Source organism: Aricia agestis, chromosome 8, assembly GCF_905147365.1.
Source record: "Aricia agestis chromosome 8, ilAriAges1.1, whole genome shotgun sequence".
Classification (NCBI taxonomy): domain Eukaryota; kingdom Metazoa; phylum Arthropoda; class Insecta; order Lepidoptera; family Lycaenidae; genus Aricia; species Aricia agestis.
This window is the reverse complement of record NC_056413.1, coordinates 10,206,170-10,231,604: the sequence shown is the minus strand read 5'-3', so window position 1 is coordinate 10,231,604 and position 25,435 is coordinate 10,206,170. Positions and strand designations below refer to the sequence as shown.

The following is a 25,435-nucleotide window of genomic DNA, read 5'->3' as shown; positions in this document are numbered from 1 at the left end:
GGTGGCATCTTTTTTAGTTACAATAGCCTCGCTGGACCTTATATGAAAATTCCAACTCACACACAAACCGTGCAAGATTGTGCCGTGCGAATCAAGCCTTAGTGTTTCGTTGCTATTGCCATATTTTAGTGTGCGAAAAGGAACCAAATTCAAAATTGAAGTATGGGACTTGGGAGTTACATTTCCTTAGTTTTTATTATTCGATGATTGTGGTTAAAAGCCTTACTTATTACATCGACGATTTTTGGGCGATATGATTTCGCAATGGTCACTCAGGCTTGAAGTCTCGAAACCAGCGGGCAGCGGGGCGGGAGCGGCGGCGTGTGACAATTTATAAAATATGGACATTGGACACGCCCCAACTGAGCGGCGCGCGGCGTACTACACGGCTTATCCATATATGTAAATTCTATTCTATTATTGTCACGCGCCGCGCCGCTCCTGCCCCGCTCCCGCCCCGCTGCCCTCTGGTTTCGAGACTTCAGACTAAGCGGTTTAGTCGCGGCGACTTCGCGGCGAACATTAGATATATTATGGGCGTCGCGCAACCGCTTCGCCCGCATGACACCAGTATGATATGGCCTTTAATATCAGTTTTTTCCCCATATAACTGAACTAGGCTTTTAATGTACTTAATTGACAAAAATAAATATATGAAATCTCTATACAAATAATATAGTTTTGTAATATAACATACTTAATATTATCATATTGTATTTAACATGGCGAAACCTAAACAGAAAAATCAGATCCTTTTATACTACTAATTTTACGGTTTGTTGGTTCTATAACATTTAACAATATTATTATAACTCAATATATAGAAGTTTATTTTGTGTTCTCTTATGGATTTAAATTTAATTCAGGTTTATTCTCGCTGCAAAAACCTACTAATCGGCAGTATGTAAAATAGGTATTGCTATTTAGACCTATTAACTAAAATATAGGTACACTATACAGTATTATTGGCTTCTTAGCCATATTATGTTACCACCCTGTGGTACTATACTGTACTGTACTACTATAGTAAGTAATTTTGTTCGTAATTTCTCTGAACTTTTCATAAACAATATAGTTTTGATGGGTAGAAACTACTTGATATGTTACAAACTTTCATATATAAGTACAATAAATAAAATTGAAAGTTTTCAACAACAATTAACTGAGGACTTCTACATTCTTTATTGATTTCAAATGACATATAAATTTTTGTACCGAATCGTACATAGGCATGTTGATACTCCGTGCGTTAGCGACGAGTCCCGGTACGATCTCACCAGTGAAAGCTTTAAGTATTTCCCACTGCCAATTGGCATTCATTTTCATTATGTCAACTTCTACACCCTGACTGTTCGCTACCTTTATGCAAAAACACTGCACATTGCTGAACAGAGACAGAAACAGTACCGTTTGATCTGAAACGCCCACTACGTAGCTCAACTTGAAATTTATAAGGCAGCGGTATCCGGTCGGCAGCTTAGTTTTGCTATCCAGTAAACGAATATTGTAAAATTGAAGTAAATTTCTAAAATACATGAACGGCGAGGGCGTCGAAGTATTCGGAAATTCGACCGTGTCTAAAATCATGCAGTCCGGTTTACGTACTAAATTGGTCTCCACACCGTTCGACATGGTGTTTCCTATTTGAGACAGGGGGCGCATCGTCGCTGTGGGTGCTATGTGGACGTACTTCGGGGCATTAGGCCCGTTGTTTGCGAGGTTATAGTTGGTGACGTACATGTTAGGCGCGCCCGCCGCGTCCGCCGCAGGTCGGTTGGATTGCGCGGGGCCGGCGAAGCAGTGGTACGGCTGCGAGTAGTACCGACTGTCCCCCGGTTCGTCCCGTTTCGCCATTAATTCGTGCACCGGCTTGAGCTTGAGTCTCGGTAGAGCTGTTTGCGCACTGCCGTCAGCTGTTGAAGTATCTGCACTGCTCGTTGTGTTCGAAACACTCTGTGTATTGATACCATTCCCGCGACTAGTGTTTTGGCTTTCGACCGATATCTGGATGCTCAAACCCGATTCCTCGTTTTTCTTTGGAAGCCTTTTCGGGTTGGGTACAGGATTAGCGTTCAGCAATATACCATATAACGTACGTGGCGAACTTGTAACTTTGTCCTCGATAAATGGTTCCGGTCTTAGAGCCTTATTTAAAACATCAAAGAAATCAGTCGTCGGCTCCGAATTCGATGTACTATGCAGACTTTTCCATTCGATTTCATTATTAGATCTTTCTTTCTTGTTTTTTAATTTTGTGCGAATGCGCACGTAATTGTCATTAGATTCGTTCATTATAAAATTAACTTCCAGGTTTCTGTGCTCTAAGTATCTAAGTATACCAATACAATTAATAGGATTTGAGTTTATAATTTTCGAACCTATGCTTAAAACTTTGTGACGGAGTTGCGATTTTTCTGCCGCGTTTTTAGCTATACTTGCACTATCCATTTTTTTCAGTAAATTATTGTAACAGACAGTAATAAGTGTATCTATCAAATTTCCACTCGGGATGTTATTTAATTGTGGGGGTTGCGAATTACTTTCGCTCGCACTGCTAGGTGGCCGATCATGGATTTTTATTGTTTGTTGTTTCGTTTCTTCCTTAATCTCGGCTTTGATTTCTTCACTATCATCTATCACCAATGTGTCACTGGAACTTTCCGAATCTAGTTTTAGTCTCTTAAATTTTCTCTTCGGAAGGAGCACCTCATCCTCAGAATCGGAGTGGGAGTTGGTCTTGTGTGAATACACTATATAGTATTGTGTCTTATTTCTCATTATTTTATCTTTATATAAAACAACAAATTTTGTGGATCCTGTGACATTTGGTCTATCATCAAATTTCTCTAGCCTTACAAAACATGCGTTATTTACATTTCTCTTGTGTGTTCTTATATGACTCTCAATTTCATCCTTCTTTTTAAACTTTTCAGAACACAACCTACATCCAAACTGTTTTACATAGGAGCTACGCCAGCCTTTGTTGAGGGTTTTCTTACTTTTCTTGATAATTAATTTAGTGTCCTTACCACTCGAAGTAACAACAACCCTTTCTTGTTCTTCAGATTCCTCTTCTCTGGACTGTGACCTTCTCCTATGTTTATGTTCATTTGGTTTAGCGGCACTAATACCACTCCCTTCAGATTTATTCTGTAAATTATGAAAGTCATTTATAAAGTATTTGGTCACTGTCATTTAGCACTGTGGTCTGTAAGTATATGAAGCTAAGCCAACTCAGCTTGCTGAATGTACAACTTTTAATATAATAACTTATTCCAATGAATGTTAATTATTATTATAAACGCAAAAGTTTGTATATTTTTCTCAGTCAGTCAGTCAAGAAGTCAGAGGACTTCCTCAATCCTTATGCTCACACCTCTGAACCAATTAAGATGAAGTATGATGATACTTTCAGGACTGGATATTTATTATCTCAAAAAATGGTATGAATCTCATATAAAATATTTTGACGCGATGTAGTTACAACATAATATATAATATATTATATTGCCCTTGTACCCTGTGTATATTCTGAATATATTCTGAATATACACAAGAAAAAAATAGCAATAATTTGTCTCTATCATACGTTTTTCCATAATTTACACAATGGATACAATGTTTGGTGATACTATTCCATGTTTTCTGCATTTTTTAATATCCCGTTAACAATCCCCTTGGCAGACAAAGACCAAACTTTGCATAGCTTGCGTGTTGTGTAACTTTTTTATTAGGTAGAGGGTTAAGATTATACTTAAAATAACTTACTGTTTCACATTGAAGCCTGCTTTGCAATCTTTTTTGCTTTTCTTGAAACAACTGCTTAGTACAAACAAAGTTACTCAGAAGTTTTTCACAATCAACACATATTAACTGTGGAAGCCCATTATTTAACTCAACCTGCAACAGAATTGTTTTGATAATTAGTATGAATTATTTAATTATCAGAATGGTGCAACTGGAATTGTTATCTAATGGAATTAGGGTTGCCATCCGTCCAGATTTCCCCGGATTTGTCCTAGTTTGAAGGGCGTCCGGGGTGCATCCGGCCGGGTTTTTGAAAAATGTCCAGTTGAAATCCAGACACTTTTGATGAGAGAAATTTAACTTTTAAATCATGCGGCAATAAACAAAAGATAAAAACTCGCTAAGCATACACACATTTTCTTGCACGGACTTGAGTTAGTCAGATGTTAACAAATTCTTGTTGGAAAAGCAAAAATTGGCAAGACATTATTGTAAATACTGTTTAAGAGGTGTACGGGGAAATAACCCCATTTTGGCCAAATGTCCGGGAATTTTGTTGTGCCTGACCGGCGAAGGGAATTTGGGTGATGGCAACCCTAAATGGAATCTACAGATTACAGTAGATAACAATATTTGTTTATAAAAACAATTGGTTTCACAGGAACAAATGTAACTTTTGCTAAAAAATTTCAATATGTGGCTTCTAAGGATAAAAGATTGTTCTAGCGCAGCCCTACTGACAAAATACGTCTGTAGGCCATAAAGAGTAGTAAAGCATCTTCATTCACAAAAAAATACAATTATGTAAAAAGAGCCTAATAATAATTAAAAAATCTACACATTTGTACCTCAATATCAAATACGAATTTAATATTTTCCTGGATTACAGGTACAATTTGGTACTTTCCCTTTTCTTCTAGACACAGCCGACATGTAGTAAACAGTTCATGATCCACTACAATCTTTGGATTCATTTTCCCCTCAAACTTATTTTGACTTGCTTTTTCCTGCAAATGTGAAATATTTTACAAATATGGAACAAATCAAAGTAAACCATAGCAGCCAGTAAAACAGCATTGCGGTACTTCAGCTTTTGTCTTCAAAAGATAACTTAGACTTTATAAAATCCTTTAGACGGCAAATCTTCCAATTCTATGAAGAAATCACAATGATATTACAGAATTCGCATCATACAAAACTTGGATATTACAAATAAACACAAGTACCGTATGCTTTTTTGGCGGTCAAGATTTGAAAGATTTGTCTAAATAAAAACTAATACACAACACACGAAATCAGAGAATAACAGGAAATATACAAACATTGGTTTTAGCGCTTTTACCTCAAACTGGCTCAAACGGCAAAATATCGTAAGAATAGTGAAGGTTCTCGTTATTTTACTAATTACTTTTTACGATGTGCATCTAGCCACTAGCTCCAATTACGTTTTTAGCACAGATTACTAGTATATGTTTTTAGTTTTATTCATTGCAGATCATCAGATAGCCAAAAACATAAAATAATTTTTAGGTGGAAGCAAGGCAGGGCCAAAGAGAATGTCATATACTACGTAACAAGAGGTCGGACTTAGAAGAAAAAAAATTAACATTTATTATTTTTTTAAATTGAAACTTAAGTTAAAATTTTTAAGTGCAAAACCTTCCACTCTAAACATACCAAAAAAAAAAGAAATGAGCTCAAATCAATGTTTTATTTCAATAAAAATTATTGTACATAGCTAAATAAACACAAAACAATAAAACAGATTTAATTCACAAGGTTTAGGCAACAAATCCGTCCGCTGCGTACGATCCGATTCCGATCCAGTGGACGCGCATCTTTAAACATACACACATAAGTATTATTACTTTGTTTTGTTACATTCTGTACATACGACAGCTGAAATCTATCGCGTGGGCTCAGGCCAGCTGTATATCACCTCACTTGATCAGAGGATTTTCCCTTAGTGGCAGCACCTCTCATAATCCCATACCTTCCTTCTCCTTAAATCTCCTTAACAACCATTGCCTGCAGATTAAAATGTTGCAAACTAGTACAGGGACCTAAAAATCTGAAATTAATGAAAAGTTTTTCATTTACTACATTTCCATACATAAATTATTATAGTTAATGACCTTAACGTGCAATTAATAGACACATTTCAACATTTTCGAAATTAACTGCATACATATTGATACATTATAATATTTTCCATGAAATAATAATCTATCTTTTTCATATTATTATAGTTTAAGTTGTAAATTATTAAACAAATGTGCAAATAATCACTATGACATACTTTGTATTAGAAGTTAGAACACGGTATGACATAGTTATGTTTTGCTTCAATTTATCAATTTACGGTTATATTTACATTTTACAATGGCTTACCTTTTGTTTTTCAATAATTAATCCACTAATTTACAATTTTTGAAAGAGTTGCTACAAAATAATTTTCACTAACTGAAAATCGAATTTTGAGTTTTAAACTTCTTCTTCGTCTTTTTTATCAACCAATCACAGTCGATCTTGCTTAAAAATTGTACAGATTATCCAACTTAATTTAGTTGCTACGTTTAAATTTGGAACCCAATTTTTTTTTGTTCGAAAGTTTCAACCACCTGGGCAGGGCCAGTGTTGCAGAAATGACATTTATGAAATCGGTGTTGCTACCAACTAAAAATCGAGAGAAATAGGGAGATTGCTACCAACTAAAAATCGGGAGATAGTTTGCATCTTTAATATTACTGCTTGCCTGTTACCACCCAGCAAACTCCGGGCGTGTTTCCCACTCTTTTTTATATTTTTGTACATATCTTTTTCTTTTTGTTCAGAACCATAAAATTAATACAACGATATCAAAATACTGATAAGGGCATTTCTCCGGATTCGGATTATTTAGTTGATTCCCTGGTACATTTTTATTTCTGCATATTTTTTTAAATCAATAATCGCATATTATTCTTAAGTGAATTATAAAAATAATTATCTATTTGGGCTCTTTTTCACTTCACAATTTTAGAAGATATTTTGATTTCAATTTTTCTAACCTAGGGAATCAACAAAGCTAATAGAAAAAAGCTTTTTCAGCTAAATAAACATGTTCAATTTAAATATAAACATGTAGGTATAAAATTGTCTACAAACTAAACTTGTTCGTTAAAACCAAGTACAATGAATGGAAAATGAATTTATTTGAAATATTTTGACTTCAAGAATTTTTTTTTTAAATATTTTACTTTTTGGTATCATTTATTTGTATCAGTATATTATGAAGATAATGTAAATTTATTTTAATAAAAATAAACAGATATGTACTAATTAGATAAATAAATGTAAAATATTTTGATTCCCTACTTAAAATACCCAGGGAATCATCAAAATGTATGTAGAGGGAATCAATAAAAAGTTAGTTTTACCTGAGGTGTACAAAAACTGTGCATGTAGGTTAAACAATAAATAGTCTAACTAAAAACCATACTCATTATCGTCGTTTACATCGTGTCTAAGCAAACTTAACTTTGAAAATGACATTGTAATTAGCGAATAGGGAATCAATTGTGTAAGGAACCAGGGTTGAGGGAATCAGATATTTTCCTTTGTAACTCGGAAACGGAGCTACGAATTGTGTGACTTCCTTCCATGATGTTTAGAGGGCTACCGAAACTCCCGCCCTGCGCACCCGCAACCACGTGCTTCTTATAACTAGGGAGGTACGAGCCTCCAAGTGAAGCGTATAGGGAATCACTATGTGAGCCAGGACAAATCTTAAAATGACTTTTTCTATTTATATAACGATATATACGTTTATATACAATTGTTTTATAAATATTTTGTTTATACTCTTACTATTTATTTACTTTGAAATTAGAAATTCATTGTATTTGTGGGATTTTTTTTGAATTTATAGTGAATTCTGGGGACAGGACACGTCCAGGGAATCAATTTTTCGACCTTTAAATTAATTTTAATTATATTTACAGTTAAGTTTTTCTTCAGTACCAAAGTGGCCCAGTTAGATCACACCTTATATTACTATAAAAAAATACAAAGGTCTACATAATATGTAACTCTGCGGGTAGTTTGTACATCCGGACAACTAAATTTTGCGGTTTGGAGAATCAGCCTAATATACCTTTTTTTTTTTTTTTTAGGCTAGCGGAGCTTAATTAGGCGGGCGCCAGACATGTGATCAAATACCTACGCAAATTCGCCAAGTGTGGCACTGACATTTGCCTATTTGTGCAAAGTTATTGCTAGCATTTTCCTATTTGTGCAAAGTTTGCTCAAACTTTGATTTGAAGCCCATGTCTGGCGCCGGCTAGGGTTGCCATCGCCAAAAATTGTGCTATTTCGGTTTTGTGTAATATAGATACACATTAAAAACCGCACAATTTTTGAGGTCCTGGAAGTTAGCCCCCCCAATAAATTTTTTTTGTAATTTTTTGATTTTTATACTCGTATATCGTTTGTTCGTCGTTTGTTCGTGATTGTTCGTTATAAATAATCGTTTGTTCGTTACTAGTTTATTTAATAAAAAATGTTTTAAAATATGATCTTAAGTTAGCCCCCCCATTCTAATTTTTAATGAATTTATGTTAATATTGAATTATAAATATTCATTAATGTTTGTTCGTCGTTTGTTCGTGATTGTTCGTTATAAATAATCGTTTGTTCGTTACTTGTTTATTTAATAAAAATTAATTTAAAATATGATCTTAAGTTAGCCCCCGCATTTAAAAATTTTAATAAAATGTCAATATTGAGTTTTAAATATTCATTAATGTTTGTTCGTCGTTTGTTCTTGATTGTTCGTTATAAATAACCGTTTGTTCGTTACTTGTTTATTAAATAAAAATTAATTTAAAATATTATGATCTTAAGTTAGCCCCCTCATTCAATTTTTTAAAGAATTTATGATATATTGAATTATAAATATTCAATAATGTTTGTTCGTCGTTTGTTTTTGATTGTTCGTTATAATTAATCGTTTGTTCGTCACTTGTTCATTTAATAAAAAATAATTAAATATGCTCTTAACTCTTAAGTTAGCCCCCGCATTTTAATTTTTAATAAATTTATGTCAATATTGAGTTTTAAATATTCATTAATGTTTGTTCGTCGTTTGTTCTTGATTGTTCGCTATAAATAACCGTTTGTTCGTTACTTGTTTATTAAATAAAAATTAATTTAAAATATTATGATCTTAAGTTAGCCCCCTCATTCTATTTTTTAATGAATTTATGACAATATTGAATTATAAATATTCAATAATGTTTGTTCGTCGTTTGTTTTTGATTGTTCGTTATAAATAATCGTTTGTTCGTCACTTGTTCATTTAATAAAAAATAATTAAATATTATGCTCTTAACTCTTAAGTTAGCCCCCGCATTTAAATTTTTAATAAATTTGTGTCAATATTGAATTATAAATATTCATTAATGTTTGTTCGTCGTTTGTCTTTGATTGTTCGTCATAAATAATCGTTTGTTCGTCACTTGTTTGTGTAATAAAACTTAATTTAAAAAAATCTTCTTAATTTAGCCCCCCGTTTTAAATTTTAATAAATTTATGTTAATATTGAGTTATAAATATTCATTAATGTTTGTTCGCCGTTCGTTCGTGATTGTTCGTTATTAAATAATCGGTTGTTCGTCGTTTGTTTATGTAATAAAAGTTAATTAAAAATATCCTTTTATGTTAGCCCCCCAGTCTAATTTTTAATAAATGTATGTCAATATTGAAATGTAAATATTCAATAATGGCCGTGTTCGTCGGCGTATTTTTGGACAAACCTTTTATTGCGCATGTCCAAAAGATGTCATGGCAACGCCATAACAAGTTGCTGGTCAAGTCGTAAACAACGTCTTAATTGTTTATACATGATTAAAATAATAAAAGCTAAACATAAATACATAAGCCTAAATTGTCTAAAAGCCGCAAAAATAATTTATTTAACACTATGATAGTGTTTGATTATTTTATTTTGGAAAATATGGGTATGGATCACTTGGAAAAATTTAAAAATTTAATTGTTTTTTTAATGAAATAAGAGGGCAAACGAGCAAACGGGTGACCTGATGGAAAGCAACTTCCGTCACCCATGGACACTCGTAGCATCAGAAGAGATGCAGGTGCGTTGCCGGCCTTTTAAGAGGGAATAGGGTAACAGGGGAGGGTAGGGATGGGAAGGGAAGGGAATAGGGGAAGGTAGGGAAGGGAATAGGGTAGGGGATTGGGCATCCGGTAAACTCACTCACTCGGTGAAACACAGCGCAAGCGCCGTTTCACGCCGGTTTTCTGTGAGAGTGTGGTATTTCTCCGGTCGAGCCGGCCCATTCGTGCCAAAGCATGGCTCTCCCACTGGTTTGTTCATTGTAACGCCACCAACAAATTGCAATTGGGTTAAATGTCAAGTCGTAAACAGTTGTCGTTGCCATGGCATGACATGATTTGGACATGCGCAATAACTAGGTTTTGCAGCGAATGCGCTAAAAATTACGCCGACGAACACGGCCAATGTTTGTTAGTGCTTAAAAGACGTTTGTTCTTCCTTCTTTTTTGTTTAATTAACAATTTTTATAATTATTATTTTAGTCTGGCTTACCCAGCATAGGTATATTTCGACTGGCAACATTATTCTGAAGTTGATCTTTGTCGTCTATGGTCATTGGATTTCATGATTTTGATACTTGGGAATAAGGTAAGGTTATTTAAATATTATTATGGTTATTATTTTTTACGTCTTTACTTGTCTGTGGCGCCTTGAGCGGGTTTCGCCACAGGCAGAGGTTTCTACACGCCCAGCATACACTAAAACTGCAATTTCATGTTCCTTGGTCTTGCGGAATGCGTTATAAAGATCTGAATCATTTTTAAATTAAATTTTCTACCTAGAAAATAGTACTTTTGTAATATATATTTGTCGGTATAATGTTATACAGCCGGTTTAATTACTGAGATACCTATGTTCAATAGATTTTGGGTCATATTTTAATAATAAACCACTATTTAGCGAGCCAAGAGTATTTATTTATTTATATAACCTTATAATATTATTCACAAAAATAATATCACACAAGTCACGACTCTCATACAATTATTTTAAATAATCAACGTTATAAGTACAGCGGTTCTAAAATGGTCACATTTAGCAATTATTCCTCTCAATCAATTCAGCAAATGAATTGTCAAAACTGTTAAACTGACAAATGTCAAATCAACTACAAAGATACAGAAATGAATTGCAAGCAGAGTTGCATTTTGCGATTTTAGAAAAATGAATCATATTATGATTCATATCATGATTCTTCAAAGCGACCATTTTAGCCTTTTTTGCTAGCTGTCTTGCTCTACATAAACGGGTTTCAATATGATAAATATGTAAGTACTTACAAAAAAAGCACTGCTATTTTTGTACTTACATATTATTCTTTTTTTTTCACAACATGTTTTGGTTCTTTTAGAATATTTTATTTTTTATTTCTAAGTTTTTTTTTTGTTATTCTTATGCGTATTTTATGTGTTTTTGTTACGATAAATTGAATAAATTATTCTTATTAATACTAGTGATGACAACCAATAACGATTAAGCGGTCATTTGCAAGTTACGTCACTTTATAGTTTGTGCGTTCGATATGGGTGACAGTTTTCATGTTCCTTGCTACAGTTTTTTTTACAAGAAAACAAAAAAAATCAAAATGTAATAAATTATATTCCATCTACAAAAACAAATGTTTCCTATAATTGTAAATAAATAAAAATGAAAGGATGCTAAATGCCAACTTATTAATAAAAATTATAAATATTAACTGTGACATAGGAGTATAAAATTATTGTTACGAAAACATTTGAAAAATGTCATAAGCATGAAACGAAACTTATGTCAATAGAGATTGACTCTGTTGAATTGAAATCAAATCGATATAAAAGGGCGGCTATCTTAAATCGCCGGCACCACTGAAATGTCAGTACGAAATCGATAATTTCGATTGCAATTCCTTTACGAAGTGATTCGATATTTTTAAACTATCGATTAATTTTTGTTAGGTAACTTCCCTACTATTGTCAATTATAATGTGTCACGCATATCATCATAAAACGCACAAACTATAGTTAAGCCCAGTATTCTGATATATTATGATCATTATTTCCTTATCTAAAATTAAAGTAAAAGTCACATCAAAATAGCAATTAAAACATTTTAAAATCGATTCATCATAAAACATGCGATTTAAGTATATTAATTAATACTTAGTCAATAATAATAATAATAAATAAGGTTAGTTGGGGTAAGGGGGCCGAAGGGGAAAGGGAAACAGTAGTTTGTAAATCAAAAACTATAGACCGTAGCCCTATTATTTCTTGGTCGATAAAGCAGTAATTTTGTTTTAGTTTCAAAGCAAAAACATAAATGGCGCTATATCTACTTAGTACGAAAGAGTGACAGAAACAAAAAAATCAGTTGACCACTACAATATCACGAGCTCGCCGCGAATTGTTTGGGTGCTGGTTTATTGTGTTAAAAGTGCTGCAATAAGGCTGTCATTTTCAGTGAGTATTGTTAAATACCCTTAATTTGATTATTTACATACAAATGTCTATAAACTATGCTATAAATATCAAAATTTAGTATGATTAGAAACACAACCTACAAATTCAAATTCGGGAAAGGGGAACTACCATGGCCAGGGAAAGGGGAACATATGTTTCCCTTTCCCGATGTCAGAGGTCTTGAACATTTTAATAGTTGCTAATTTTAAGAATACGCACTAGAATTCAGGGTGCCTGTACAAGTGGCGATCACATTTACACCCGGTTTCTGAAAGGCTGATCAACGCTAAAATTAACTAATCGCCTGTTAAATCTCTTGTCAAGTACCAATTGGGCTGCTTGAAGCATGGTTAGTTAGTTTAATTTGATCAGCGTGTCAGTTGACACAGCTGTTTTTAACTCGAGAATGATATTATATCAACCGCTATTTTGGGTTTCCGAAACGCTTGTCAAGCCGTGATCATAGATTAAAGGTTTGTCAAAAGCTGAAAATGTTTTAATTAGTAACTTGTAATGCCAAAGTAAAGTCCCTAGTAGATAGTACTAGTAGATATAGAGATACTAGTAGATAGATTTCAAATGATTTTACTTTATGTAGGTAATTTAAATAACACGTTTTTTAATATAACGGAATCTTACTGCAACAAAAATTACTATTGAGACTGATTCATATGAGCTGTATGTTTAGTATGAATAAATATTTAAAAATTTGCATTTCGTTTTTAGTTGACTACCCCTGTTTCGACTAGTATGTTTCCCTTACCCCGAATTCCGATTTTAATCAAAATTTCCTATTTTAGTTCGTATTTCAATAAGTATTGAGTTCCAATTTGATAAACGAAATATTAAAAAATGATATCGTGTAGGTGTATAATCTATACTACTATTTATACATAAGATATTCAGACTGTTCCCCTTACCCCAAAAACAGGGAAAGGGGAACAAAAAAAGTAGCCTAACGATTTAGCATTTTCTGGTTAAAAGCATTATAACTAGCTTAAAAAGTCGTTCAATCATGGAAAGCTGACATACATAGGTATATTTTGCGTTAATCAAAATTATTAAAAGACATACGTAGTAGTAGCTAGAACTCAAAATAACATTTGAAAAATAAAGTATGTTTCCCTTACCCCAACTAACCTTAGGTTAAATATCTTAATTAAGAGTTAATTAAGTTACACGTGGGAGAGCCATGCTTCGGCACGAATGGGCTGGCTTGACCGGAGAAATACCACGTTCTCACAGAAAACCGGCGTGAAACAGCGCTTGCGCTGTGTTTCGCCGAGTAAGCGAGTTTACCGGAGGCCCAATCCCCTACCCTATTTTCTTCCCTACCCTCCCCTATTACCCTATTCCCTCTTAAAAGGCCGGCAACGCACTGGCAGCTCTTCTGATGCTGCGAGTGTCCATGGGTGACGGAAGTTGCTTTCCATCAGGTGACCCGTTTGCTCGTTTGCCCCCTTATTTCATAAAAAAAATTAGTATAATGCAGCAACAATGTAAACTATCCAGCTAAAATGTCATAATAATTGATTGGTATAAAAAATAAAAAATAACACAAAAATTCATGTACAAAATTAATAACAATTAAAATAGAATTAATTACATTGTCACATCAATTAAAAATACAAAAAAAAATCAATATCAATGTCTACAGAACAACAAAAATATTAAATTATGTTACTAGAATAAATATTGTATATATTACCGTTAGAATGCAGAATACGTTAAACTGCACATTACCTAGGTAATCTGCAGATTCCCTGATACCATCTTTCCATTTTTTCTATCGAGTGAAGTTGATGATATTGTGTAATGGAATATGAATTCACACACATCACATTCATGGAATATGAGTTAACACATTTAACTGTTAGATCCTCACTTAGCTTAGCTCCCCATTTCTATTATTGCACATGCACATGAAAATGAAACGAATATCTCTATTCTAAGCAGCTGTATCGCCATTACTTTTCGAAGAATAGTTTTCATCAATTTCAATTTGAAATATTTCCAAATTCAATTAACCAAAAGAAAAAAACATAAACCAACTTACAAAAAGAAATGAAATCCAACTAAAAATATTTTCATGTAAAAACTAAAAATGTTGCCAAATCGAGACGATATAGTTCGTGGTGTCAAAAAGTAGTGAGATCTCATGTAGAGCCAAGTTTCTATTAAGTATTTTGCCGCGACTTATGTGTAAAATGGTTTTTAGATTTAGGGCTGAGTAGGTATGTAAGGTTAGGAACTTGGCTCTATATCATGATCTCGCTACTTTTTGACACCACGAACTATATCATGGTTTCGTCTTGAAATTTTTTTTACATGAAAATGTTTTTGGTGCGATAATAATTATTATTCTAGGACATAAAACACTGCGTGGGGCTCAACTCTGGTACTAATATATACCGATTCGAGTTTCGTTGACAAATCATTATATATTTGCCAATTACCTCCTAGTCGCTGGCAATAAGCAATGTAGAGGCCTGTGGTATACGCTGCAACTCCAGATATTCTAAAAATTTATTAAAATTAATTAATTTGATTCAAAACAATAAACATGAAATTGCAGTTTTAGTGTATGCTGGGCGTGTAGAAACCTCTGCCTGTGGCGAAACCCGCTCAAGGCGCCACAGACAAGTAAAGACGTAAAAAATAATAACCATAATAATATTTAAATAACCTTGCCTTATTCCCAAGTATCAAAATCATGAAATCCAATAACCATAGACGACAAAGATCAACTTCAGAATAATGTTACCAGTCGAAATATACCTATGCTGGGTAAGCCAGACTAAAATAATAATTATAAAAATTGTTAATTAAACAAAAAAGAAGGAAGAACAAACGTCTTTTAAGCACTAACAAACATTATTGAATATTTAAAATTCAATATTGACATACATTTATTAAAAATTAGACTGGGGGGCTAACATAAAAGGATATTTTTAATTAACTTTTATTACATAAACAAGCGACGAACAATCGATTATTTAATAACGAACAATCACGAACAAACGGCGAACAAACATTAATGAATATTTATGACTCAATATTAACATAAATTTATTAAAATTTAAAACGGGGGGCTAAGTTAAGAAGATTTTTTTTAAATAAGTTTTATTACACAAACAAGTGACGAACAAACGATTATTTATAACGAACAATCAAGAACAAACGACGAACAAACATTAATGAATATTTATAACTCTATATTAACATAAACTTATTAAAATTTAAAACGGGGGGCTAAATTAAGAAGATTTTTTTTAATTAAGTTTTATTACACAAACAAGTGACGAACAAACGATTATTTATGACGAACAATCAAAGACAAACGACGAACAAACATTAATGATTATTTATAATTCAATATTGACACAAATTTATTAAAAATTAAAATACGGGGGCTAACTTAAGAGTTAAGAGCATAATATTTAATTATTTTTTATTAAATGAACAAGTGACGAACAAACGATTATTTATAACGAACAATCAAAAACAAACGACGAACAAACATTATTGAATATTTATAATTCAATATTGTCATAAATTCATTAAAAAATAGAATGAGGGGGCTAACTTAAGATCATAATATTTTAAATTAATTTTTATTTAATAAACAAGTAACGAACGAACGGTTATTTATAGCGAACAATCAAGGACAAACGACGAACAAACATTAATGAATATTTAAAACTCAATATTGACATCTTATTAAAAATTTTAAATGCGGGGGCTAACTTAAGATCATATTTTAAATTAATTTTTATTAAATAAACAAGTAACGAACAAACGATTATTTATAACGAACAATCACGAACAAACGACGAACAAACATTAATGAATATTTATAATTCAATATTAACATAAATTAATTAAAAATTAGAATGGGGGGGGCTAACTTAAGATCATATTTTAAAACATTTTTTATTAAATAAACTAGTAACGAACAAACGATTATTTATAACGAACAATCACGAACAAACGACGAACAAACGATATACGAATATAAAAATCAAAAAATTACAAAAAAAAATAATCTTGGGGGGCTAACTTCCAGGACCTCAATTTTTGGAAAATAATACAAAAACATGACAAAAACACGACGTCACTCTTTCATACTCCCGACAAAACCTCTTCTTCTTCTTCTTTTTTTTTTCATATAATGGCACTTCGGCTATAAGTGCTATAACCATGGCCAGTGTCGAGTATAATATTATGGCGGGAAAACAATATTCTTTAGACATTTTTTTATATAATTTTATATTATTAATATTATTATATTATTATTATTATTTTTTTCTATATTATCGTCAGGTCAGTCAGGTCTAAAGTCTAGTCAAAGTCTAAGTATAAAGTCAATACAGTCAAGAAGTCAAGTCGGTCGATTCAGTAAAGTGGTAGGACGCTTTACTGAAACTTTTGATGGAGTTTTGGAGGGAACACAAAAGAGCACGCTTCTGGTTATTACATCACTTTCCCACACTTGTGCACGATAACGAATATTTAACGGTTAATATCCTACCAATATTACACATTAAAAACCCAGATAACACAATTTTAGGAAAATAATATAAAAACACAACATCACTCTTTCACATTCTTCCAAAAAACCTTCTTATTCTTCTTAATTTAATGGCACCCAAAGATGCAGGGATGCACCATATTTCGATAATTTTGAATTTGGAATAAAGTAATTGATTATCGAAATGTTTGATTTTTAGTGGTTGAATAAATTTTCTCCATTGTTTCGAAACAACTACTGGTAAAATACACATGGTCAAGAATAGCATACTCCGAGAGCTTCCTATGGTTACGCCGAAACTCCACCCAATACTCACGGCCGTAGCTAGAGGGGTGCATTGGGGGGCAATGCCCTACCTTAAAATCACAATGCCCTACCTTAAAAATATCAAAACCCTAGAAAATCAATCAATTATGATATTTTTATTACTTCTGCCCTACCTGTAACCAATGCTGCCCTACCTCAAATCTAACTCTAGCTACAGCCCTGCCAATATTCCTCTAACGTGTTCAACTTTCGTTTACTTACAATAATCAATGGTTTTTCGCTCAGCTCCATCTTTCTTAAAGTCAGTCAAAAATTTAGATAGATATTCGCCTATTTCAATTTGGTTAGCGTATAACTTCTCCATTTCGATAGCTGCTATTTGGTCAGTCAAATTAATAGAAAATAAATGGTTCTATCTGACCTGAGTATCGCCTTACACAGGTACTGCAGTACTCTCACCGGCGCGGCGCGGCACCCGATCTGATGCACAGGTCACTTATGGTCACTGGTCGCTGGTTTCTATTAGTTCCCGAAAACATGAAATACCTAATGGTAAATCGCGTCCCGAACCTAACTCATCTCGAAGGACCATGAAAAGGGTAATGTTTTAAGGGGTAGAGTTTCGGGGTTTTGGTTATTGGTTCGTTGGTTGCTCTGATGGTTCAGTTTATGGTTTACACACGCGTGGTTGGCAGAGTTAAAAGATGCAAAACTGGTTAAATTATTTATTCACTATTACTACACTGGTATTATGGTTTAGTTAATGGTAAATGGTAATGGTTATACGAGCTGTCAAGGCAGCGACTCGGACGGCGGACCGATTGGTTGACAACTCGGCAACTACTCGACAACTGCGCTCGCTAAATGCGAAAGCTATTATAAATTATTATATTGTAAAAATGCTGATCTGTTCGATATACCTCGAACACTTATCCATAGGAATAAAACGTTTCCCTGCGGTTAAAAGTGGTCTTGTAGTTAGTACCTATAAGCTTTATTACTGTTTAGAGGACCGGTTGGTCTCTCTAAGAGTTCACTAGAGGTCGGAGGAGTAAAGAGTAAAACTCGATTTACTGTGGTGAACTGAAGTGATTTATTTACAAAAATGCGCTGCTTATATACAAAAAAATGAGTTAATTATTATTATTACAAAATGTACAAAGGTTAAAAGATTGATTGTGATTGGCTATTACAATTAGAAAGAGATGTACAGAAAGGGATAAAAACATTTACAAAAATTAGAAAGGGAAAAAAATTGAATAAGAAATATTTACAAGGTAATTATGATTGCCGCGCGAGAAACTGGACGCACCGCGGCTCGCGGCGCTGGCATCGCCCGAGTATAAATATGGGCTCTCGCGGGCCGCGAATTCAGTCCGCGCGCGCATTCCATACCGACGACGTCTCGCTGCCGGTCGACGCCGTGCCGGTAATAATTGTAGTGCCGCCATTTTGTGAAGATGGAAGCTCTGCAAACGCCATGAAGACCGTAGCCACGCTGCGAAGATCCCTCGCTCGACGTAGCCGCGATGTGAAGACGCGTAGTGTTGTTGCGAAGAATTCTTATTAGAAAAATGCCTTTTTCAAGGCCGGTTCATGTCCGGTATTATTACACGGACAGTTTCTCTCGTCATTGCGAACGTACGTTCTTTGCAGAGCGATTTCCTTCTGTGTTTCAACTTCTATAACGAACGTATACAAAGACGGCGTGCGTTCTTTTCAGAGCGCGTTGTTTTCTTTGTTTCATCGGCGAACGAACGTAGGTACTGCTACAGTGCTCCCCCTCAAGCGAAGCGTACCGGCAGTCTGACGACACGGCCTGTTCTTGTTGTCTTCTGTGCTGGACTTGCTGGTAACTTCTGCTTGATCGGTGTTGCACTTGGTAATGGTTGTGAGGTAACAGGTAAAGGTAATGAGGTAACGGGTAAGGGTAATGAGGTATTTTGAGGTAAATTATTGGTATGTGAAGGTAAGGTAACAGGTAAATTGGTATTAGGTAAGTTGAGAATTACCGGTGACTGTTGTACATTGCTCGTTGACTCGCCGAGGTAATCTTCACTCAGTATGTAGGCGGGCTTCAAACGATCGATGGATACTGTTGCTGTGCGATCGGGTAGTTGTATTACGAAGTATTTTTCTTCTCGTCGGAGAACTTTGTACGGCCCGTCGTACGGTGTTTGAAGTGGTTTCCTTACGGCGTCGTTACGTAAAAATACGTATTCGCACGTAAGTAGATCACGATGTATGAAGATGTTGCGTTGATTACCGTGGCGCTGTACATTGTTTTTCGGCTTGAGAGAGTTGATGTTTTTTCGTAGTTGCTCAATGTAGGTATGATCTAAGCTCGATGATGATGTTGTTTCGAAGAAGTCGGCCGGTAAACGTAGGTTACGGCCGTAGGTTAATTCGGCGGCGCTGACTCCGGTGTCCTCTCGTATGGCGGCGCGTAGTCCGAGTAAAACTGTAGGTAGCTCGTCGATCCACGATGTATTACTGTTGATGAGTCTTGTTTTCAGTGAATTCTTGAGACTTCGATGCCAGCGTTCGATCATGCCGTTAGATTGCGGGTGATAAGGCGTTGTACGAGTTTTTTTGATACCCATACATCGAGTTAGGTTGACGAACAGCTGACTCTCGAACTGGCGTCCTTGATCGGTTGTTATTGTAGTCGGACACCCGAATCTCGCTATCCATTGCTCGTAGAATACTCTTGCGACGGTTTCGGCGGTGATGTCGGTGAGTGGTACAGCTTCAGGCCATTTTGTCGAGCGATCGATCATAGTTAGTAGGTATCTATGACCACTCGCTGTTGTAGGCAGCGGTCCGATGATGTCGGTGTGTGTATGTTGAAAGCGGTCGACTTGTGGGAATGTCGACACGGCGCTCGATGTATGTCGTTGTATTTTGCTTCGCTGACATTGTATGCAGGTTTTCGTCCACTCGCTAATGTCGGAGTTCATTGACGGCCAGAAGAATTTTTGCGCGATGAGTTTCCTTGTTGCTTTTGTTCCAGGATGACTTATGTTATGAATGGAATCGAACACGGCGCGTCGAAAGTCTTGCGGAATGTACGGCCGAACGTATTTTGTAGAAGTTTCGCATACAATCTTGATATCGGAGTTAGGTAGCGTAGTTGTTTTGAAACTTAAGTTTTCTTGGCTGTAGAGTGTAGGTAGCGTGCTATCTCGCTCTTGCGCGCGAGATAACTCTTCGTAATTTACAGCTGACGGCGTGTTGATTGTTTCGATGCGGCTGAATGTATCGGCGACTATGTTGTCTTTTCCGCTGATATGACGAATGTCGTGCGTGAATTCGGAGATAAAAAGTAGTTGTCGAGTTCTTCTCGGAGTTTCCGATGTTGATGATTTTTTCTGTAGGGCGAATGTCAATGGCTTGTGGTCGGTGAATATGATGAGTTCTCGGCCTTCAAATATTTTTCTGAAGTATTTTACTGACATGTAGATAGCTTGAAGCATAGACATAATATATACTGTCGTATTATATTATGTCTATGGCTTGAAGCATAGACATAATATATGCTTGAAGTTCGCGATCGTAGGTGCTGTACTTCGTTTGCGCTGTTGTAAATTTTTTAGAGAAGTAGCCGAGTGGTTGCCATTTGTTATTGTTGAATTGTTGTATTACAGCTCCCGCTGCGGTGTCCGAGGCGTCGGAGAAAATAGCGATCGGTGCTTTGTGATTCGGGTGGGCAAGCAAAACAGCGTTTTTGATGCTATTTTTGCATGCCGTGAATGCTTCTTTTGATGTCTCGTTCCACTCGATCAGTGTCTTGTCTCGCTTTTTCGCATTATGTAGGTATGCGTGTAGCGGGGCTTGAATTGTAGCGGCGTTCGGAATGCTGTCTCGGTAGAAGTTTAGCATGCCGAGAAAACGTCGTAATTCTTCTATGTTCTTCGGTAGCGGAAAATCTTCGATGGCTTGTAGTTTGTCTTGTGGCGGCTTGATTCCGTCGCTGTTTACGGTGAAGCCGAGGAATTTTACTTCTTGTTTTCCGAGTACACATTTGGCTGGATTTATCGTGATTCCGTTTTCTTCTAGGCGTTGAAGAACACACCGCAAATGTTGGCGATGTTCTTCTTCGCTGCTGGATGCGATCAACAAGTCGTCGATGAACGAGAAGACGAAGTCGTAGCCTTGCAGTATTTCGTGTATAAAACGTTGAAATGTCTGGCCTGCGTTCCTAAGGCCGGGACACATTCTCGGAAATTCGAATAAACCGAATGGTGTGATGATTGCTGTCTTCTCTATATCCTCTTCATGGACTGGTAATTGCTGGTAGGCCCGGTTTAAGTCGATCGTTGAGAAAATAGTTTTTCCGGCGAGTTGAAAGGTGAAATCTCGTAGTCGTGGGATAGGGTAGCGGTCGGGCTTCGTTACTGCGTTGAGTCGTCGGTAGTCGCCGCACACCCTTATGTCGCCGTTCTTCTTTGGTACGACGTGAAGCGGAGAAGACCAGGCGCTCTTGCTGGGACGACAGAGACCTTGTTGCATCATATTTTCGAATTCTTTCCTGACTTGATTGTAGCGATGTGGTTGTAGCGGTCGGGCGCGACAATGTAGCGGTGGCCCAGACGTCTCGATGAAGTGTTCGACGCTGTGTTTCGGTGTAATGTTCATCGCAGTCAATCTCGTGATGCCGGGGAAGTCTTCTAGTATGTCGTGGTACACCTGCGTGCTGTCGACACTACGGACAGTAGGTACGTCCGTGTAGCGTCCGGGAGCGTTGATGTGTAGACTGGTTCTCCCGTCGATGAGTCTTCTGTTCTTCAAGTCGACAATGAGTTCGTGGTGTTGCAGGAAGTCGGCACCGAGGATTGGCTTCGAGACTGCGGCGACGATGAACTTCCATTTGTATGGTCGGCGAAGTCCGATGTTGAGTTCAAGTGTCTTCTCGCCGTATGTCGGTATGACGGTGTTGTTGGCGGCGTACAGTTGAAAAGGTAGCGGCTGGAGATGGAGGCCTTTCTTTTTTGGTATGACGGATATGTTTGCACCCGTGTCTACCAAAAAAGTGAGATTCGTAGTCTTGTCCGTGACGAATAGGCGGTATTGTTTGTTGTGAACGCCGGATTCCGCCGCTGCCAACGTTCTGTCTAGTTTTCCGTCGTGTTGAACGTACACGGTTGTGTACATTTTCTTGCTTCCTTGCCGAATCTGTTGTGGTAGTAACAGAATGGCGATGGTGATGTAGACCGAGGACGCGATGTCGATCGTTGCCGGAATCTTAATGTCGATCGATGTCTTGACCTTGAGCGTTGATAGTAATTTTCTCTTCTATAATTATTGTTGTTGTACTGTTGTTTTTTTAACTCGGCGACTTCTAGTGACAGTTTGCGGATTTCTTCGATGAGCAGGCACTCGACGTTCGATGATGTTGATGCGGAGCTATTTACACGATGAGTTGATGATGAAATGCTATGTACAGTATTTACAGTTGACTGCTCCATTATTTTGTCGGCCAGCGCAGCTTGCTCGTCGAGTGTGGTCTTCGACTGGAACGTTTCACTGACGGCCAGGACGGAGCGGATACTCGTCGGGAGGAGATTGGCCCACATGAGTTGTAGGGTGGAATCGGGGACCTTGTTGCGAGCCAGGTTTCGCATACGTCTGAGAAGTTGTGAAGGTTTTTGGTCTCCCAATTCCATGTCCGACAGCAGCGTTTGGAATTGCCGACTGTCGGATTCTTCGTATGCGGAGATGAGCCGGTCTTTCAGTGCTTGGTACTCGTTCGTCTCTGGCGGGTTGTACAGTAGGTCGGCGATCTGTTCGATGTCCTCTTTTTCTAGACGAGCGATGACCATCTGGGAGAGCTGGCTTTGGTTCTTCTGTGGGCTGCTGGTGGCTGCTTCGAAGGTGACGAACCAGAGCCTGGGTTTGTCTCTCCAGAATGGCGGGATTCGCATTGACAGGGCAATGCCGGCGATTTCCTGTGATGACGGTGACGTCGCCGTGTTGCTGGTGAGTGCCGAGGTTTCGGGCAGGGATTCGCCTCTGGATTCCATTGTGTGGATTTGGTGCGGGAAAATCTTTTCGGGCAGGGATTCGCCTCTGGATTCCATTGTGTGGATTTGGTGCGGGAAAATCTTGAGCAGAGTTTCGTCGGGCAGCGGTTCGCCGGGCAGAGGTTTGTGAGCAGCGTTGTTGAGCAGAACTACGTCGAGCAGAGATTCTTCTTGAGGTTGCTGGTTTTTCTTCGGGCAGAGTTTTCCCTTGCAGAGGTTGCTTGTTGTTCACGGGGTCACCAGTTTAGAGGACCGGTTGGTCTCTCTAAGAGTTCACTAGAGGTCGGAGGAGTAAAGAGTAAAACTCGATTTACTGTGGTGAACTGAAGTGATTTATTTACAAAAATGCGCTGCTTATATACAAAAAAATGAGTTAATTATTATTATTACAAAATGTACAAAGGTTAAAAGATTGATTGTGATTGGCTATTACAATTAGAAAGAGATGTACAGAAAGGGATAAAAACATTTACAAAAATTAGAAAGGGAAAAAAATTGAATAAGAAATATTTACAAGGTAATTATGATTGCCGCGCGAGAAACTGGACGCACCGCGGCTCGCGGCGCTGGCATCGCCCGAGTATAAATATGGGCTCTCGCGGGCCGCGAATTCAGTCCGCGCGCGCATTCCATACCGACGACGTCTCGCTGCCGGTCGACGCCGTGCCGGTAATAATTGTAGTGCCGCCATTTTGTGAAGATGGAAGCTCTGCAAACGCCATGAAGACCGTAGCCACGCTGCGAAGATCCCTCGCTCGACGTAGCCGCGATGTGAAGACGCGTAGTGTTGTTGCAAAGAATTCTTATTAGAAAAATGCCTTTTTCAAGGCCGGTTCATGTCCGGTATTATTACACGGACAGTTTCTCTCGTCATTGCGAACGTACGTTCTTTGCAGAGCGATTTCCTTCTGTGTTTCAACTTCTATAACGAACGTATACAAAGACGGCGTGCGTTCTTTTCAGAGCGCGTTGTTTTCTTTGTTTCATCGGCGAACGAACGTAGGTACTGCTACAACTGGAACTTTTTTTATTTCCTCATGGTTCTCATCATCAAACCACCACTTTTGTGAACAAATTGAAATACCCCATACAACAAAAGAAAAATTTTGAAAATCGGTTAACAAACGGCGGAGTTCAACGATAAAAAAATATCCACAGCCGAACGTATAACCTCCTTTTTGGAAGTCGGTTAAAAAACCTAACAACGAACTTCTTTAAATTTATCTACGAACGTATAATTTACTTATATCGGAAACCCAGATCTATTTAATATACTCATTTTTCTAACTTTGAAACCTAATTACAAAAGGTTTGCAACATCTGAATAAAAAAATCGCTTACCTGCCATTTTCAGGTTAAAACTTAGTAAAACTCAAAACAACGTAGCCTTCCGTTAACATTAGATAAATCAAGTTAACTTCTAAGTTCTATGGCGTGTCATACACGGCTCACGTGTCACGAGAAAATTGTATGCCGCCACGACTGAAAGTCTTCAAAAAGGTGCGCCGCATTGAATGATAAATCGTTTATAGTTTGTGCGTTTTATGATGATATGCGTGACACATTATAATTGACAATTATAGTAGGGAAGTTACCTGACAAAAATTAATCGATAGTTTAAAAATATCGAATCACTTCGTAAAGGAATTGCAATCGAAATTATCGATTTCGTACTGACATTTCAGTGGTGCCGGCGATTTAAGATAGCCGCCCTGTTTTATTATCGATTTGATTTCGATTCAACACAGTCAATCTTTATTGACATAAGTTCCGTTTCATGCATATGACATTTTTCAAATGTTTTCATAACAATAATTTTATACTCCTATTTCACATTTAATATTTATAATTTTTATAAATAAGTTAGCATTTAGCATCTTTTCATTTTTATTCATTTACAATAATTATAGGAAACATTTGTTTTTGTAGATGGAATATAATTTATTACATTTTGATTTTTTTTGTTTTCTTGTAAAAAAACCCGTAGCAAGGACCATGAAAACTGTCACCCATATTATCTTAGAACGCACAAACTATAACATCAATGGTTTGGGTTCAACTAAATATGTTAATATACGCGTAAAAATAAACCTTTTTGAACATGGCGGGTGACACGGTAGCCGTGTCATCTACTTCTATGGCGTATAACACGGCTAACGTGACACAAGAAAATTGTATGCCGCCACTAGGTACTGAAAGTTTAAAAAATGTGCGCTCCATTGAATCGGTTGGTTTGTCCTTGTCTGTTAAAATATGTTTTTCAAACTTTCCAGACAAAGACAAGATATTGTACAGCAAAAAAAGCGAAGGGTAG

General features: G+C 36.4%; 1 protein-coding gene across 4 annotated transcripts; it reads right to left on the bottom strand.

The window, feature by feature from the left end:
* Positions 1–725: 725 nt before the first annotated feature.
* On the bottom strand, positions 726–24,483 carry LOC121729861. 4 transcript variants are annotated; one of them, XM_042118522.1, is made up of 4 exons: positions 24,463–24,483; positions 4,596–4,754; positions 3,769–3,900; positions 726–3,150 (listed from the first exon to the last, which is right to left on the bottom strand). In XM_042118522.1, the coding sequence occupies exons 2-4, from the start codon at positions 4,719–4,721 to the stop codon at positions 1,159–1,161; spliced, it is 2,250 nt and encodes a 749-aa protein (XP_041974456.1). In that variant the 5' UTR covers positions 4,722–4,754; positions 24,463–24,483; the 3' UTR covers positions 726–1,158. The 4 variants fall into 4 exon arrangements, with proteins under 4 accessions (XP_041974456.1, XP_041974455.1, XP_041974454.1 ...); XM_042118521.1 differs by lacking the exon at positions 24,463–24,483 and adding an exon at positions 5,070–5,280; XM_042118520.1 differs by lacking the exon at positions 24,463–24,483 and adding an exon at positions 5,090–5,280.
* Between the last annotated feature and the right edge of the window lie 952 nt (positions 24,484–25,435).